Source organism: Aethalodelphis obliquidens, unplaced genomic scaffold (assembly GCF_003676395.1).
Source record: "Aethalodelphis obliquidens isolate GAN/ISIS:26980383/991018 unplaced genomic scaffold, ASM367639v1 scaffold39, whole genome shotgun sequence".
Classification (NCBI taxonomy): Eukaryota; Metazoa; Chordata; class Mammalia; order Artiodactyla; family Delphinidae; genus Aethalodelphis; species Aethalodelphis obliquidens.
The window spans coordinates 13,131,288-13,147,470 of NW_020837983.1; the positions used below are offsets into that span (position 1 = coordinate 13,131,288).

Sequence of the window (16,183 nt, forward strand, 5' to 3'; positions counted from 1 at the left end):
CAAAAAAAAAAAAAAAAAAAAAAAAAGGACAAGGAGAAGCATAAAGAGAAGCGACACTCCAAGTCCAAGAGAAGGTCGGGACTTCCTGCTGCACCAGCGGGAGAGGTCCCAGCGCCGCCCGGCCCTCCGCCCAGCATCCCGTACACTGGAGCAGCCGCCCCTCCCCCACCGTTTCCTGGCCTCCACACGGATAGGCACAGTGAGAAAAAAAAGAGAGAAGGACAAAGAGAGAGAGAAGAAAAGCCAAAAAAGAACATGTCGGCCTACCAGGTGTTCTTTAAGGAGTATCGTGTAACCTTTGACCATCTAGGCATAGATTTTGGGAAACTGCGTAAAAAACTGGCTGAGGGGCTTCCCTGGTGGCGCAGTGGTTGAGAGTCCGCCTGCCGATGCAGGGGACACGGGTTCGTGCCCTGGTCTGGGAAGATCCCACATGCTGCGGAGCGGCTGGGCCCGTGAGCCACGGCCACTGAGCCTGCGCGTCCGGAGCGTGTGCTCCGCAACGGGAGAGGCCACAACAGTGAGAGGCCCGCGTACCGCAAAAAAACCCCACAAAAAACCCCAAAAAACTGGCTGAGGTGTGGAAGCAACTGCCAGAAAAGGACAAACTGATTTGGAAGCAAAACCCTCAGCATCTGCAACACAAACAGAACAAAGCAGAAGCTACAACTGTGAAAAGAAAAGCATCCAGCTCAGAAGGTTCCATGAAAGTGAAAGCTTCCTCTGCAGGAGTACTGTCGCCCCGAAGAAATCCGCACCCACCAACATGCTATTATTACCCGCCTCGCCAGACAAAGCCCCCGGGACAGAGCCTGTCGATGTGGCCGCTCATCTCCAGCTGTTGGGAGAGTCCCTGAGCCTCACTGGACACCACCTGCAGGAAACCCAGGGCATGGTGGCTGTGTCTGGCAATCTGTCAGTGCTTCTGGATTCCATCATCTGTGTGCTTGGCCCCTTAGCGTGTGTGACCACACGACTACCTGAGGTGAATGGCTGTCCCAAACAGGTCTTGTCAAACACGCTGTACCACATTGCTTACATCATGCCTGGACCGTGACAGCAGACTCCTGGGACAGAAACCTTATCTTGCCTGTTGCTGGCTTGTGTATATGTGACGGTTGCAGATCCCTTCACTGGCCTCTGGGTGTAGATTTTAAATTTTTACATATATGCATAATGTGTATATATATATATGTATAATGTATAATATATACATAGGACTGTAACTACTTTGCTTTTAATAATTTTATGAAATGGCAAAGGTTTAGCCAAGAGGAAACCTTGGTATGAATATGGGCTTGGGATTATTTCTTCTCCTGTGGTGGATGAATCTGCCTTAAAAACCAATGTAACTTGGGGGCTGGAGGCTTGTTCTGGATGTCAAGTGCATCGCTTTAAGGTCAGCCAAAATGTGATTTTTTTCCAAACTCAATTGTACCTCCAGACCCATCACTGACCATTTGCCTTACCTGTCTTACAGTCTGAAATGCAATGGGAAAGATTATGGGAAGACGTTAGTTAACTGAAAGTACAAAGCTTTACAACTTGAAGTGACCTAGGTGGGAGATGATAACATCATTCCTATCTGAAAGTTGTTGCGATGGCTTAAGTGAACTTAGTAGGGGGCTTCATCCCAATTCCTGCTCTACCAGCGTCCATGTCTCAAAACTTATTGTAATCATTGGTACCATTGGCAGCCTCAGTCAGAGCCAAGGAGATTTGTGAGCCCTGGAGAGGGTAAGGCCGTTAATGCCACCAGCTGAATGGACTATATTGTGAGCTGACCCACAGCATTTGGTCTGCAGAGCTAAGAGCTGTTATCTTCCATTGGCAGCGTCAGCTTAGCTCACAGTTCTGCTGCTTAGTTGCTTGGTGGGTGTGGAAGGTGAGCTTTGCCCAGCCTGATTCCTGGGTTCATCTCATTGGCTCCCCTGTCGGGCAGATACACAGTGTTCTGCATTCCACACTTAAGCAAATTGCGAAAAAAGTACTCTATTCTCATGTAGGTTTGTTTATGTGCATGTGTGGATGTGTTTTAATTATGTATATTTAACTCTTTAAACTCTCTTAGATTTTAATTTATCCTGTAAATTTCTGTATATATAATTTAAAAACAAGAGCCTCCACCAGCAACAGCATATGGAAGATACAGATTTGTCATTTCTTCCTCCCCTCCTTCCTCTGGTCTCCTCTGCAAACTCCAAATCATCTACACGTTCAGGTACGGTGCCTCGGAAAGGAATCATATTGGGATTCTAGTTCTTTACAACTGAACAGTGTCAAGAAACTAAATAAAAAGGAATGTTACCATTCCCAGCTGCCCTTATTTCCAAAGAACCAGATTTTTGCTTCCCAGTTCCAAAGAAAACAGTTGAGGGCTTCAGGGTTGTTTTTAAATTGGGTTTGAGAGTCCACGTCAAAACCAGACTCTGAGGTGACTGCTTTCTTCCCTTGGCCTGGATGGAGCACCGCAGTATCAAAGTAGATCTTTGAGGAAAGTGCCGCCATCCTGCATCCTATTTAATTCCTTCCTTTCTTCCCACCAGTGTGGTCACAGGGCTGTTTTTCTTAAAGGTATTCTGGCTGCTGAATGCCATTCTCACCTCACAGCAGTTTTGAGATTTAACTGGGGAAACAGAAGGAAACAGGAATGTTTGGGAACCAAAATCACGAAGAGCAGAAATCCTGGTTTGAGTTTGTGTGTTAGCACCTGTCCCACGCCTCCTCTGTACCCATGTCAGTTTCCTGTTTGACATAGAGTATCAAGGAAGGGCCTCAGAGACATGGATTAGTACAGAAAGAAGTCAATCCTACCATTGTCATTTGTACACATTAATAAAGTCCTGATGAGGACCTGATTTTTGTTTGTTTTCCTTTAAAATCCAACCCTATTGTATTTGTATTTAAAATTTGTACACATTTGTATAATCTGTTCCTTGTGGTATTTGGTACTGTTAGAGGAAAACCTTTGGATTCAAACCTTCTTGCAGTTTTTATATCATTGTTTTATTTTGTCTTTTAAATAAATTCTAGCAGTTTGATCCAAATCCCATTACAGTTGTATAAAGAAATAAAATTTTGTACTTACATTATTAAAAATCACATTTTTAATATTTGTAAAGAAAAAAATTATTTCAAGCATCTTTTCTGACCACTATGGTATGAAATTAGAAATCAACCACAGAAAGAGTAATGAGAAGAGAAAAGAAAAAGAAAAAAACCCCACGATTATATAGAGATTATATACAGATTAAGTAACATGCTACTAAAAACCCAATGGGTCAACGATGAAATCTAAGAGGAAATTTAAAAATACCTTGACAAAAATGACAATGAAAACACAACCATACAAAATCTATGGGATGCAGCAAAAGCAGTCCTAAGAGAGAACCTCACAGCAATAGAGGTCGTCCTCAAAAAGCAAGAAAAATCTCAAATCACCTAAAAGAAAAAAGGACAAACAAAACCTAAAGTTGGCAAAAGGAAGGAAATAATAAAGATAAGAGAGGAAATAAATTCAGAGGTTAAAAAAACAATAGAAATAGTCAATAAAACCAAGAGCTGCTTTTTTGAAAAGATAAACAAAATCGACAAACTTCTGGCCAGGCTCACCAAGAAGAAAAGAGAGAGGACACAAATAAACAAATTAAGAAATGAAAGGAGAAATAACCAACACCACAGAAATACGAAAAGGCCATAAGACAATACTATGAACAATTATATGCCAACAAACTGGACAACCTAGAAGGAGTGGACAAGTTTCTAGAAACATACAGCCCACCAAAAACTGAATCAAGAAATAATAAATACTCTGAACAGAATGATCACTAAAAGTGAAATAGAAACTATATAGAAAAAAAACCAACCAAACAAAACCCATAAACCTCCCAGCAAACAGAAGTCCAGGACTGGTGGCTTCACTGGGGAATTCTATCAAACATACTAAGAACTTATACCAATCCCTCTCAAACTCTTCCAAAAGAAAAGATACACTTAATAAACAAAAGTCCAGGACCAGATGGCTTCACAGATGAATACTACCAAACATTTAGAGGAGAGTTAACATCTATCATTCTGAAATTGTTCCAAAAAACTGCAGAGGAAGTAACAGTTTCAAATTCATTAAATGAGGCCATCAACACCCTGATACCAAAAGCAGACAAAAAAAGATTGCTAAAAAGGAAAATGATAGGCGAGTATCACTGATGAACATAGATAGGAAAACCCTCAACAAAATACTAGCAAACCGAATTCAACAATACATTAAAACGATCATACACCATGATCAACTGGGATTTATCCCAGGGATACAAGGATTTTTCAATACCTGCAGATCAATGTGATATACAACATGAATAAATTGAAGAGTAAAAACCAAAAGATCATCTCAATAGATGCAGAAAAAGCTTTTAACAAAATTCAACACCCATTTATGATAAGAAAAAAAAAACCTCTCCAGAAGGTGAACATAGAGGGGACATGCCTCAACATAATAAAGGCCATATATGGCAAACCAATAGCTAACATCATAATAGTGAAAAGCTGAAAGCATTTCCTCTAAGATCAGAAACAAGACAAGGATGTCCATTCTCGCCACTTTTATCCAACACAGTTTTGGACGTCCCAGCCATGACAATCAGAGAGAAAAAAGAAATAAAAGAAATTCAAACTGGAAAAGAAGAAGTAAAGTTGTCACTGTTTGCAGATGACATAATACTACACATAGAAAATCCTGAAGATGCTGCGAGAAAACTGCTAGAGCTCATCCATGAATATGGTGAAGTTGCTGGATACAAAATTAATATACAGAAATCTGTTGCATTTCTATACACTGATAATGAAATATCAGAAAGAGAAATTAACAAAACAATCCCATTTACCACTGCATCAAAAAGAAAAAAAATACCTACTAATAAACCTACCTAAGGAGGCAAAGGAACTGTTTTTGAAAACTATAAGATGTTGATGAAAGAAACTGAAGATGATACAAACACATGGAAAGATATACCAAGTTCTTCTTGGATTGGAAAAATCAATATTGTCAAAACAACTATATTACCCAAGACAATCTACAGATTCAATACAATCCCTCAAATTACCAATGGCATTTTTCACAGAACTAGAACAAAAATTCTGTAAATTTGTATGGAAACATAAAAGACCCCAAATAGCCAAAACAATTGAGAAAGAAGAACAGAGCTGGAGGAATCACACTTCCTGACTTCAGACTATATTACAAAGCTACGGTAATCGAAACGGTATGGTACTAGTACAAAAACAAACATATAGATCCATGGAACAGGATAGAAAGCCCAGAAATAAACCTATGCACTTATGATCAATTAATTTATGACAAAGGAGGAAAGAATATACGATGGAGAAAAGACAGTCTCTTCAATAAGGAGTGCTGGGAAAATTGGACAGCTACATGTAAAAGAACGAAATTAGAACATTCTCTAACAAAACATACAAAAATAGACTCAAAATGTATTAAAGACCTAAGTGTAAGGCCTCTTACAGGAAAAATGGGCAGAACACTCTTTAAAATAAATCGCAGCAATATTTTTTTGGGTCCATCTCTTAGAGTAATGAAAATAAAGACGAAAATAAACAAATGGGACCTAATTAAACTCAAAAGCTTTTGCACAGCAAAGGAAACCATAAACAAAACGAAAAGACAACCCATAGAATGGGAGAAAATATTTGCAGATGATGCAACCAACAAGGGATTAATTTCCAAAATATACAAACAGCTCATACAGCTTAATATCAAAAGAATAAACAACCCAATCAAAAAATGGGCAGAAGACCTACATAGACATTTTTCCAAAGAAGACATCCAAATAGCCAACAGGCACATGAAAAGATGCTCAACACTCCTAATTATTAGAGAAATGCAAATCAAAACTACGGTGAGGTACCACCTCACACCAGTCAGACTGGCCATCATTAAAAAGTCTACAAATAATAAATGCTAGAGAGGGTGTGGAGAAAAGGGAGCCCTCCTACACTGTGGGAGGAATGTAAATTGGTACAGCCATTACAGAGAGCTGTATGGACGTTCCTTAAAAAAATAAAGTTATATTATGATACTACAATCCCACTCCTGGGCATATACCCGGAGAAAGCTCTCATTTGAAAAGATACATGCACCCCAATGGTCATAACAGCACCATTTATAATAGCCAAGACATAGAAGCAACCTAAGTATCCATCAACAGATGAATGGAAGAAGGAGATGTGGTACATATATACAATGGAATATTACTTAGCCATAAAAAAGAATGAAGTAATGCCATCTGCAACAACATGGATGGACCTAGAGATTATCACATTAAGTGAAATAAGTCAGAGAAAGACAAACTTATGATATCACTTATATGTAGCATCCAAAAAAATGCTATCAATGAACTTATGTACAGAACAGAAATAGAATCACAGACATGGAAACAAACTTGAGGCTGCCAGAGGGGATAGTGGGGAGGGGGGTGGGGAGATAAGTTGGGAGTTTGGGATTAATCTATACACACTACTATGCATAAAAGAGACAAACAGCAAGGACCTACTGTATAGCTCAGGTAACTATATTCAGTGTCTTGTAATAATGTGTAGTGGAAAAAAGTATATGAAAAAAATATATGTATCTGAATCATTTTTTTAAATAAATAAAATATTTAGGAATAAACCTGATCAAGGAGATGAAAGACTTATACACTGAGAACTATAAAATATTGATAAAGCAAACTGAAGACGAAAAATGGAAAAATATCCTATGCTCTTGGGTTAGAAGAATCAATACTGTTAAAATGGCGATATCTACAAATTTAATGAGATCCCTATCAAATTACCCATGACATTTTTCACAGAACTAGAAAAAATAACTCTAAAATTTACCTGGAACCACAAAAGAACCAGAATTGTCAAAACAATCCCAAGGAAAAAGAACAAAGCTGGAGGCATAACCCTCCGAGACTTCAGACACTACTACAAAGCTACAGTAATCAAAACAGTGTGGTAGGGGCACAAAAACAGACAGATGGGTCAACGGAACAGAATACAGAGTCCAGAAATAAACCCACACACCTACAGTCACTTAACCTTTGACAAAGGAGGCAAAAATATACAATGGAGAAAAGACAGTCTCTTCGGCAAGTGGTTTTGGGAAAGCTGGACAGCTGCATGTAAATCAATGAAGTTAAAACACTCACTAACACCATATATAATAATAAGCTGAAACTGGCTTAAAGTCTTAAATATAAAACATGCCACCATAAAACTACTAGAATACAACATAGGCAAAACATTCTCTGACATAAAATCATACCACTGTTTTCTTAGGTCAGTCTCCAAGGCAAAAGAAATAAAAGCAAAAATAAATAAATGGGTCCTAATCAAACTTACATGTTTGCACATCAAAGGAAATGATAAACAAAAAGAAAAGATAATCTATGGACTGGGAGAAAATATTTGCAAATTATGCAGCCAACAAGGGCTCAATTTCCAAAATATACAAAGACCTCATACAGTTCAACAACAAAAAAACCAAACACCCAATTAAAAAAATGGGCAGAAGACCTGAACAGACATTTTTCCAAATTGGAAATGCAGATGGCCAACAGGCACATGAAAAGATGCTCAACATCGCTAATCATCAGGGAAATGCAAATCAAAGTCACAATGAGCGATTACCTAATACCCATCAGAATGGCAAGCATCAAAAGGAACACAAACAACAAATGTTGGGAAAGTTGTGGAGAGAAAGGAACCCTTTTACACTGTCAATGGGAAAGCAAATTGGTGCAGCCATTGTGGAAAACAGTATGGAGGTTTCTCAAAAAAAATAACAAAACTAAAAACAGAGCTACCATATGACCAAGGAATTCCACTCCTGGGTACATATCCAGGGGAAAAAAAACAAGAACAAAAACACTCACTAACTTGAAAAGATACAGGCACCCCAATGTTCATAGCAACATTATTTGCAATTGCCAAGACATGGAAGCAACCTAAGTGTCAATCAACAGGTGAATGGATAAAGAAGCTGTAATACAATATATCTGCAAAATGGAATACTCAGCTATAAAAAAAATTGAAATTTTGCTATTTGCAGCGACATGGATGGACTTGAAGGGCATCATGCTAAGTGAAATAAGTCAAAGACAAATACTGTATGATATCACTTATATGTGGAATCTAAAAAATACAATGAACTAGTGACTATAATAAAAAAGCAGCAGACTCACAGATATAGAGAACAAACTAGCAGTTACCAGTGAGTAGAGGGAAGGGGGGAGGAGCAATATAAGGGTAGAGGATTAAAATGTACAAACTATCAGGTATAAGTTGTAAGAATATATTGTAGTTTGAGGGGCAGGGCCTTGGGGGTCTCTGGATGGAGTGGGTGGTGGAGGCGGTAGGAAGTGGAGCCCAGAGTGCCAGGAAAAGCTTGGACACTTTTCTACCATGCTGATGGCATTCTAAATATATTTGTCAGTTTTCCCAAATTTTAACTGAAGAAAGCCTTAAGAATTTATGCTTAAGGACTAAAGCGTGACTGTCAATTATCAGGCTTTCAGGATGAATCTGGAAAACCTCAGCAAGCTGGAACTCCTAACACTATTGAGTATTATCAAAGGAGAGCTTGAAGCAGGGGACCTTGTTATAGAAGCTTTAAAGAATTAGCTGAAAGAGTCTTGAGGTCTTCTCTCTGCCATGGGGGCAGGGGCTGAGGGCACAGCCAGCAGGCAGTACACCATGGGCTCTGAGGCAGCCCGCTGAAAGTTAAAGAAATATTAATAGAAGATGGCAGAGTAGGACTTGAGTTCACCTCCTCTCACAAAAACATAAAATTCACGATTAACTGCTGAATATCCATGGACAAAAAAGACTGGAACCTACCAAAAAAGATATTCTACACCCAAAGACAAAGGAACAACTAGACAGTAGGAAGGGTGCATTCACGATACAATCAAATCCCATACCTGCTGGATGGGTGACCCACAAACTGGAAAATAACTGTATCGCAGAGGTTCTCCCACAGGAATGAAAGTTCTGAGCCCCATGTCAGGTTCCCCAGTTTGGGGGTCAGACACTGGGAGAGGCCCCCCAGAGCATTTGGCTTTAAAGACCAGCAGGGTTTCATCGCAGGAACTCCACTCTTGAAGAGCACAGAGAAGGTCTCATGTGCACTGGGACCCAGGGAGAAAGAAGTGACTTCACAGAAGCCTGGGCCAGACCTACCTACTGGTCTTGGAAGGTCTCCAGGGGAAGCAGGGGGCAGTTGTGGCTCACTGTGGGGACAAGGACACTGGTGGAGGAGGTACCAGGGAGTACTCACTGACGTGAGCTCTCCTGGAGGCAGCCATCTTGACACCAAGACCTGACCCCACCCAACAACCTGTAGGCTCCTGTGCTGGGATGTCTCACGGCAAACAACCAGCATGGTGGGAACACAGCCCCACCCATCAGCAGACAGGCTGCCTAAAGTCTTCTGGAGCCCACAGGCACCTCTAAACACACCCCTAGAAACAGCCATGCCCACCAGAGGGACAAGACTCAGCTCTACCAACCAGAGGGCAGGCTCCAGTTCCTCCCACCAGGAAGACTGCACAAGCCTCGTAGACCAGCTTCACCCACCAGGGGGCAGACACCAGAAGCAAGAAGAATTATAATCCTGCAGGCTGCAGAACACAGAAAGTTAGACAAAATGAGATGGCAGAGGAATATGTTCCAGACGAAGGAAAAAGACAAAACCCCAGAAGAACAGCTAAGTGAAGTGGAGATAGGCAATCTACCTGAAAAAGAATTAAGAGTTATGATAGTAAAGATGATCCAAGATCTCGGAAAAAGGATGGAGGTACAAACCAAGAAGATACAAGAAATGTTTAACAAAGAACTAGAAGAGATAAAGAACAGAGTTGAACAATACAATAACTGAATTGAAAAATAAAGTAGAAAGAATCAATAGCAGAATAAATGAGGCAGAAAAATGAATAAGTGACCTGGAAGACAGAATGGTGGAAATCATCGCCACAGAAGAGAATAAAGAAAAAAGAACAAAAAGGTATGAAGACAGTTTAAAAGACCTCTGGGACAACATTAAACGCACCAATATTCACATGATAGGGGTCCCAGAAGGCAAAGAGAGAAAGGATCTGAGAAGACATTTGAAGAGATAATAGCTGAAAACTTCCCTAGGGGCTTCCGTGGTGGTGCAGCAGTTGGGAGTCTGCCTGCCGGTGGGGGGGACGCGGTTTTGGGCCCTGGTCTGGGAGGATGCCATGTGCCGCGGAGCAACTGGGCCCATGCGCCGCTGCTGCTAAGCCTGCGCTCTGGGGCCTGAGAGCCACAACTGCTGAAGCCCACGTGCCGTGACTACTGAGGCCTGCATGCCTTAGAGCCCGTGCTCCGCGGCAGGAGAGGCCGCCACAGTGAGAGGCCTATGCACTCCTAAGCAGGAGTGGCCCCTGCTTGCTGTGGCTGGTGGGGCCAGCGCAGCCAAAAATAAATAAATAAAACAAAAAACAAAAAACAAAAACAAAAACTTCCGTAATATGGGAAAGGAAACAGTCACCCAATTACAAGAAGCACAGAGAGCGTCACACAGGATAAACCCAAGGAGGAAAACACCAAGACACATTAATCAAATTGACAAAAATTAAAGACAAAGAGGAAATATTAAAAGCAACAAGGGAAAAGCAACAAATAACATACAAGGGAATCCCCATAAGGTTATCGGCGGATTTTTCAGCAAAAACTCTGCAGGCCAGAAGGGAGTGGCACAATATATTTAAAGCGGTGAAAGGGAAAAACCTACAACCAAGAATACTCTGTTCAGCAAGAATCTCGTTCAGATTTGAAGAAGAAATCAAAAGCTTTACAGACAAGCAAAAGCTAAGAGAATTCAGCACCATCAAACCACCTTTGCAACAAATGCTAAAGGACACTGTGGGTGGGAATGTAAATTTATACAGCCACTAATAGAGAACAGTATGGAGGTTCCTTAAAAAACTAAAAATAGAACTACCATACAACCCAGCAATCCCACTACTGGGCATATACCCCGAGAATACCATAATTCAAAAAGTGACATGCACCACAATGTTCACTGCAGCACTATTTACAAAAGCCAGGACATGGAAACAACCTAAATGTCCATGGACAGATGAATGGATAAAGAAGATGTGACACATATATACAATGGAATATTACTCAGCCATAAAAAGAAACGAAATGGAGTTATTTGTACTGAGGTGGATGGACCTAGAGACTGTCATACAGAGTGAAGTAAGTCAGAAAGGGAAAAACAAATACCATATGCTAACACATATATATGGAATCTAAAAAAAAATAAAAGGTTCTAATGAACCTAGGGGCAGGACAGGAATAAAGATGCAGACATAGAGAATGGACTTGAGGACATGGGGAAGGGGAAGGGTAAACTGGGATGAAGTGAGAGAGTGGCATGGACATATATACACTACCAAGTGTAAAACAGATAGCTAGTGGGAAGCAGCCGCATAGCACAGGGAGATCAGCTCGGTGCTTTGTGTCCACCTAGAGGGGTGGGATAGGGAGGGTGGGAGGGAGATGCAAGAGGGAGGAGATATGGGGATATATGTATATGTATAGTTGATTCACTTTGTTATACAGCAAAAACTAACACAATATTGTAAAGCAACTACACTCCAATAAAGATGTTAAAAAAAAAATGCTAAAGGAACTTGACTAGGCAGAAGAGAAAAGACCACAACTAGAAACAAGAAAATTACGAATGGAAAGCTTACTAGTAGAGGAAAACATACAGTAAAGGTAGGAAATCACCCCCACACAAATATGATATCAAAACCAGCAACTGCGAGGAGAGAACAAATGAACAAATACTGGAAATCCATTTGAAATTAAGATACCAGCAACTTCTAACAATATTGTGTATATAAAGACTGCTATAGCAAAAGCTCATCGTAAGCACAAACCAAAAATCTACAACAGATACTCAAAAAAAGAAAAAGGAATCCAAACACAACACTAAAGATAGTCTTCAAATCACACGAGAAGGGAACAAAAAAGGAAAGGAAGAAAAAAATACCTACAAAAACAAATCCAAAACAATTAGCAAAATGGCAATAAGAACATACGTATTGGTAACTACCTTAAATGTAAATGGATTAAATGCTCCAACCAAAAGACAAAGACTGGCTGAATGGATATAAAAAGAAGATCCGTATATATGCTGTCTACAAGAGACCCAATTCAGATCTAGGGACACATACAGAATGAACACGAGAGGATAGAAAAAGGTACTCCATGCAAATGGAAATCAAAAGAAAGCTGGAGTAGCAATACTCACATGAGACAAAATAAACTGTAAAATAAAGACTGTTAGAAGAGACAAAGGACACTACATAACGATCAAAGAATCAAATCAAAGAATCAAATCAAAGAATCAATTCATATATATACACACACACACACACACTTATATATACACACACATCCAACATAGGAGCACCTCAACATATAACACAAATGTTAACAACCATAAAAAGAGAAATTGACAGTAACACAATAATAGTGGGGGGTTTTAACACCCCACTAACATCAGTGTACACATCATTTAGACAGAAAATCAATATGGAAACACAGGTTTAAATGACACATTAGGCCAGATGGAGTTACTTGATATTTATAGAGCATTCCATCTGAAAGTAGCAGAATACACATTCTTCTCAAGTGCACATAGAACATTTTCCAGGACTGACCACATGCTGGGCCACAAAGCAAGCCTCAGTAAATTTTAAAAAATTGAAATTTATTGAATTTCACAACATTATGAGATTACAAATCAACTACAAGAAAAAAACGGTAAAAAACCCACAAACACGTGGAGGCTAAACAATATGCTACTAAACAACCACTGGATCACTGAAGAAATCAAAGACGAAATCAAAAAATACCTAGATACAAATGAAAACAAAAACACGATGATCTAAAACCTATAGGATGCAGCAAAAGCACTTCTAAGAAGTTTATAGCAATACAATCTTACCTCAGGAAACAAGAAAACTCCCAAATGAACAACCTAACCTTATACCTAAAGCAAATAAAGAAAAGAACAAACAAAACCCAAAGTTAGCAGAAGGAAAGAAATCATAAAGATCAGAGCAGAAATAAATGAAATAGAGACGAAAAATACAAAAGATCAATGAAACTTAAAGCTGGTTCTTTGAAAATATAAACAAAATTGATAAACCTTTAGCCAGAGTTATCAAGAAAAAAGGGGTGAAGGCTCAAATCAAAATTAGAAATGAAAAAGGAGAAGTTACAACAGACTCCACAGAAATACAAAGGATCATAAGAGACTATTACAAGCAACTGTATGCCAATAAAATAGATAACCCAGAAGAAATGGACAAATTCATAGAAAGGTACAATCTCCCAAAACTGAACCAGGAAGAAATAGAAAATATGAACAGACCAATCACAAGTGCTGAAATTGAAACTGTGATTTAAAAACTCCCAACAGGGCTTCCCTGGTGGCGCAGTGGATAAGAATTTGCCTGCCAATGCAGGGGACACAGGTTCGATCCCTGGTCTGGGAATATCCCACATGCTGCGGAGCAACTAAGCCCCTGTGTCACAACTACTGAAGCCCGTGTGCCTAGAGCCCATGCTCTGCAACAAGAGAAGCCACCACAATGAGAAGCCCGAGCACCACAATGAAGAGTAGCCCCTGCTCGCCACAACTAGAGAAAGCCTGCATGCAGCAATGAAGACCCAACACAGCCAAAAATAAATAAATAAATATTTAAAATTTAAAAACAAACAAAAACCTCCCAACAAACAAAATCCAAGACCAGATGGCTTCACAGGTGAATTCTATCAAACAGTTAGAGAAGAGTCAACACCTATCCTTCTGAAACTATTTTTAAAAATTGCAGCAGTAGGAACACTCCCAAACTCATTCTGTGAGGCCACCATCACTCTGATACCAAAACCAAAGATACCACAAAAAAAGAAAATTACAGGCCAATATCACTGATGAACATAGACGCAAAAATCCTCAACAAAATACTAGCAATCTGAGTCCAACAACACGTTAAAAGGATCTACACCATGATCAAGTGGGATTTATCCCAGGGATGCAAGGATTTTTCAATATCTGCAAATTAATCAGTGTGATACTCCACATTAACCAACTGAAAAGTAAAAACCATATGATCATCTCAATAAATGCAGAAAAAGCTTTTGATAAAATTCAACACCCAATTATAAAAACTCTCCAGAAAGTGGGCATAGAGGGAACATATCTCAACATAATAAAGGCCATATATGACAATCCCACAGCTAACGTGTGAAAAGCTAAAAGTATTTCCTCTAAGATCATGCACAAGACAAGAATGTCCACTCTTGCCACTTTTATTCAACGTAGTTTTGGAAGTCCTAGCCATGGCAATCAGAGAAGAAAAAGAAATAAAAGGAATCCAAATGGGAAAAGAAGTAAAACTATCACTGTTTGCAGATGCCATGATACTATACATAGAAAATCCTAAAGATGCCACCAGAAAACTACTAGAGCTCATCGATGAATTTCGTAAAGTTGCAGGACACAAAATTAATACACAGAATTCTGTTGCATTTCTTTATGCTAACAATGAAAGATCAGAAATTGAGGAAACAATCCCATTTACCATCACATCAACAAGAATAAAATGTCTAGGAATAAACCTAAGGAGGCAAAAGACCTGTACTCCAAAAACTATTAAGACATTGATGAAACATCAAAGATGACACAAAACAGATGAAAATACATACGATGTTCTTAGATTGGAAGAATTAACATTGTCAAAATAACTATACTGCCCACGGCAATCTACAGATTCAACGCAATCCCTCAAATTACCAATGGCATTTTTGCAGATCTGGAACCAAAAAAAAAAAATCCTAAAATTTGTATGGAAACACAAATTCTTGAGAAAGAAAAACAGAGCTGGAGGCTTCAGGCTCCCTGACTTCAGAGTATACTATAAAGCTACAGTAAACAAAACAGCATGGTATTGGCACAAAGACAGACTTACAGATCAATGGAACAGGATAGAAAGTCCACAAATAAACCGACACACTTATGGTCAATTATGTACGACAAAGGAGGAAAGAAAATACAATGGAGAAAAGACAGTCTCTTCAATAAGTGGCACTGGGAAAACCGGACAGCCACATGTAAAAGAATGAAATTAGAACACTCTCTAACACCATACACAAAACTAAACTCAAAATGGATTAAAGACCTAAATGTAAGAACAGATACTATAAAACTCTTAGAGGGAAACATAGGCAGAACGTTCTTTGACATAAATCGCAGCAATATCTTTTTGGATCAACCTCCCAAAGTAATAAAAATAAAAAGAAAATAAACAAAGAGGACCTTAATACACTTAAAAGCTTTTGTATAGAAATGGAAACCATAAATAAAATGAAAAGATAACCCACAGAATGGGAGAAAATATGTGCAAATGATGCAACCGACAAGGGATTAATCTCCAAAATATACCAGCTCACGCAACTCAATATTAAAAAACAAACAACCCAATCAAAAAAGGGGCAGAAGATCTAAATAGACATTTCTCCAGAGATGACATCCAGATGGCCGACAGGCACATGAAAAGATGCTCAGCATCACTAATTATCAGAGAAATGCAAATCAAAACTACAATGAGGTATCACTTCAAAGCGGTCAGAAAGGCCATCATCAAAAAGTCTACAAACAATAAATGCTGGAAAGGGTATAGAGAAAAGGGAAAACTCCTACACTGTTGGTGGGAATGTAAATTAGTACAGCCACTATGGAGAACATTATCGAGGGTCTGTAAAAAAATAAAAATAGAGCTACCGTATGATCCGGCAATCCCATTCCTGGGCATATATCCAGAGAAAACTCTCATTTGAAAAGATACATGAACCCCAATGTTCACTGCAGCACTATTTACAACAGCCAAGACATGGAAGCAACCTAAATGTCCACTGACAGATGAATGGATAAAGAAGATGTGGTATACACACACACACACACACACACACACACACACACACACACACATACACAAGGAATACTACTCAGCCATAAAAAAGAATGAAATAATACCATTTGCAGCAATGTGGATGGATCTATCATACTAAGTGAAGT

At 39.3% G+C, this 16,183-nt stretch overlaps 2 protein-coding genes across 2 annotated transcripts in view; one reads left to right on the forward strand and one right to left on the reverse strand.

Moving 5' to 3' along the window:
- LOC113633415 (HMG domain-containing protein 4-like) overlaps positions 1 to 1,285 on the forward strand; it is a 3,210-nt gene extending 1,925 nt beyond the window's left edge. Inside the window, 3 exon segments of the mRNA XM_027131583.1 lie at positions 16 to 329; positions 560 to 741; positions 744 to 1,285. Of these exon segments, the coding sequence (XP_026987384.1) occupies positions 16 to 329; positions 560 to 741; positions 744 to 1,057 (810 nt within the window). The 3' untranslated portion in view covers positions 1,058 to 1,285.
- Positions 1 to 16,183, reverse strand: part of SLC25A32 (solute carrier family 25 member 32) — a 49,529-nt gene that overhangs the window by 19,839 nt on the left and 13,507 nt on the right. The gene's annotated exons all lie outside the window — the stretch shown is intronic.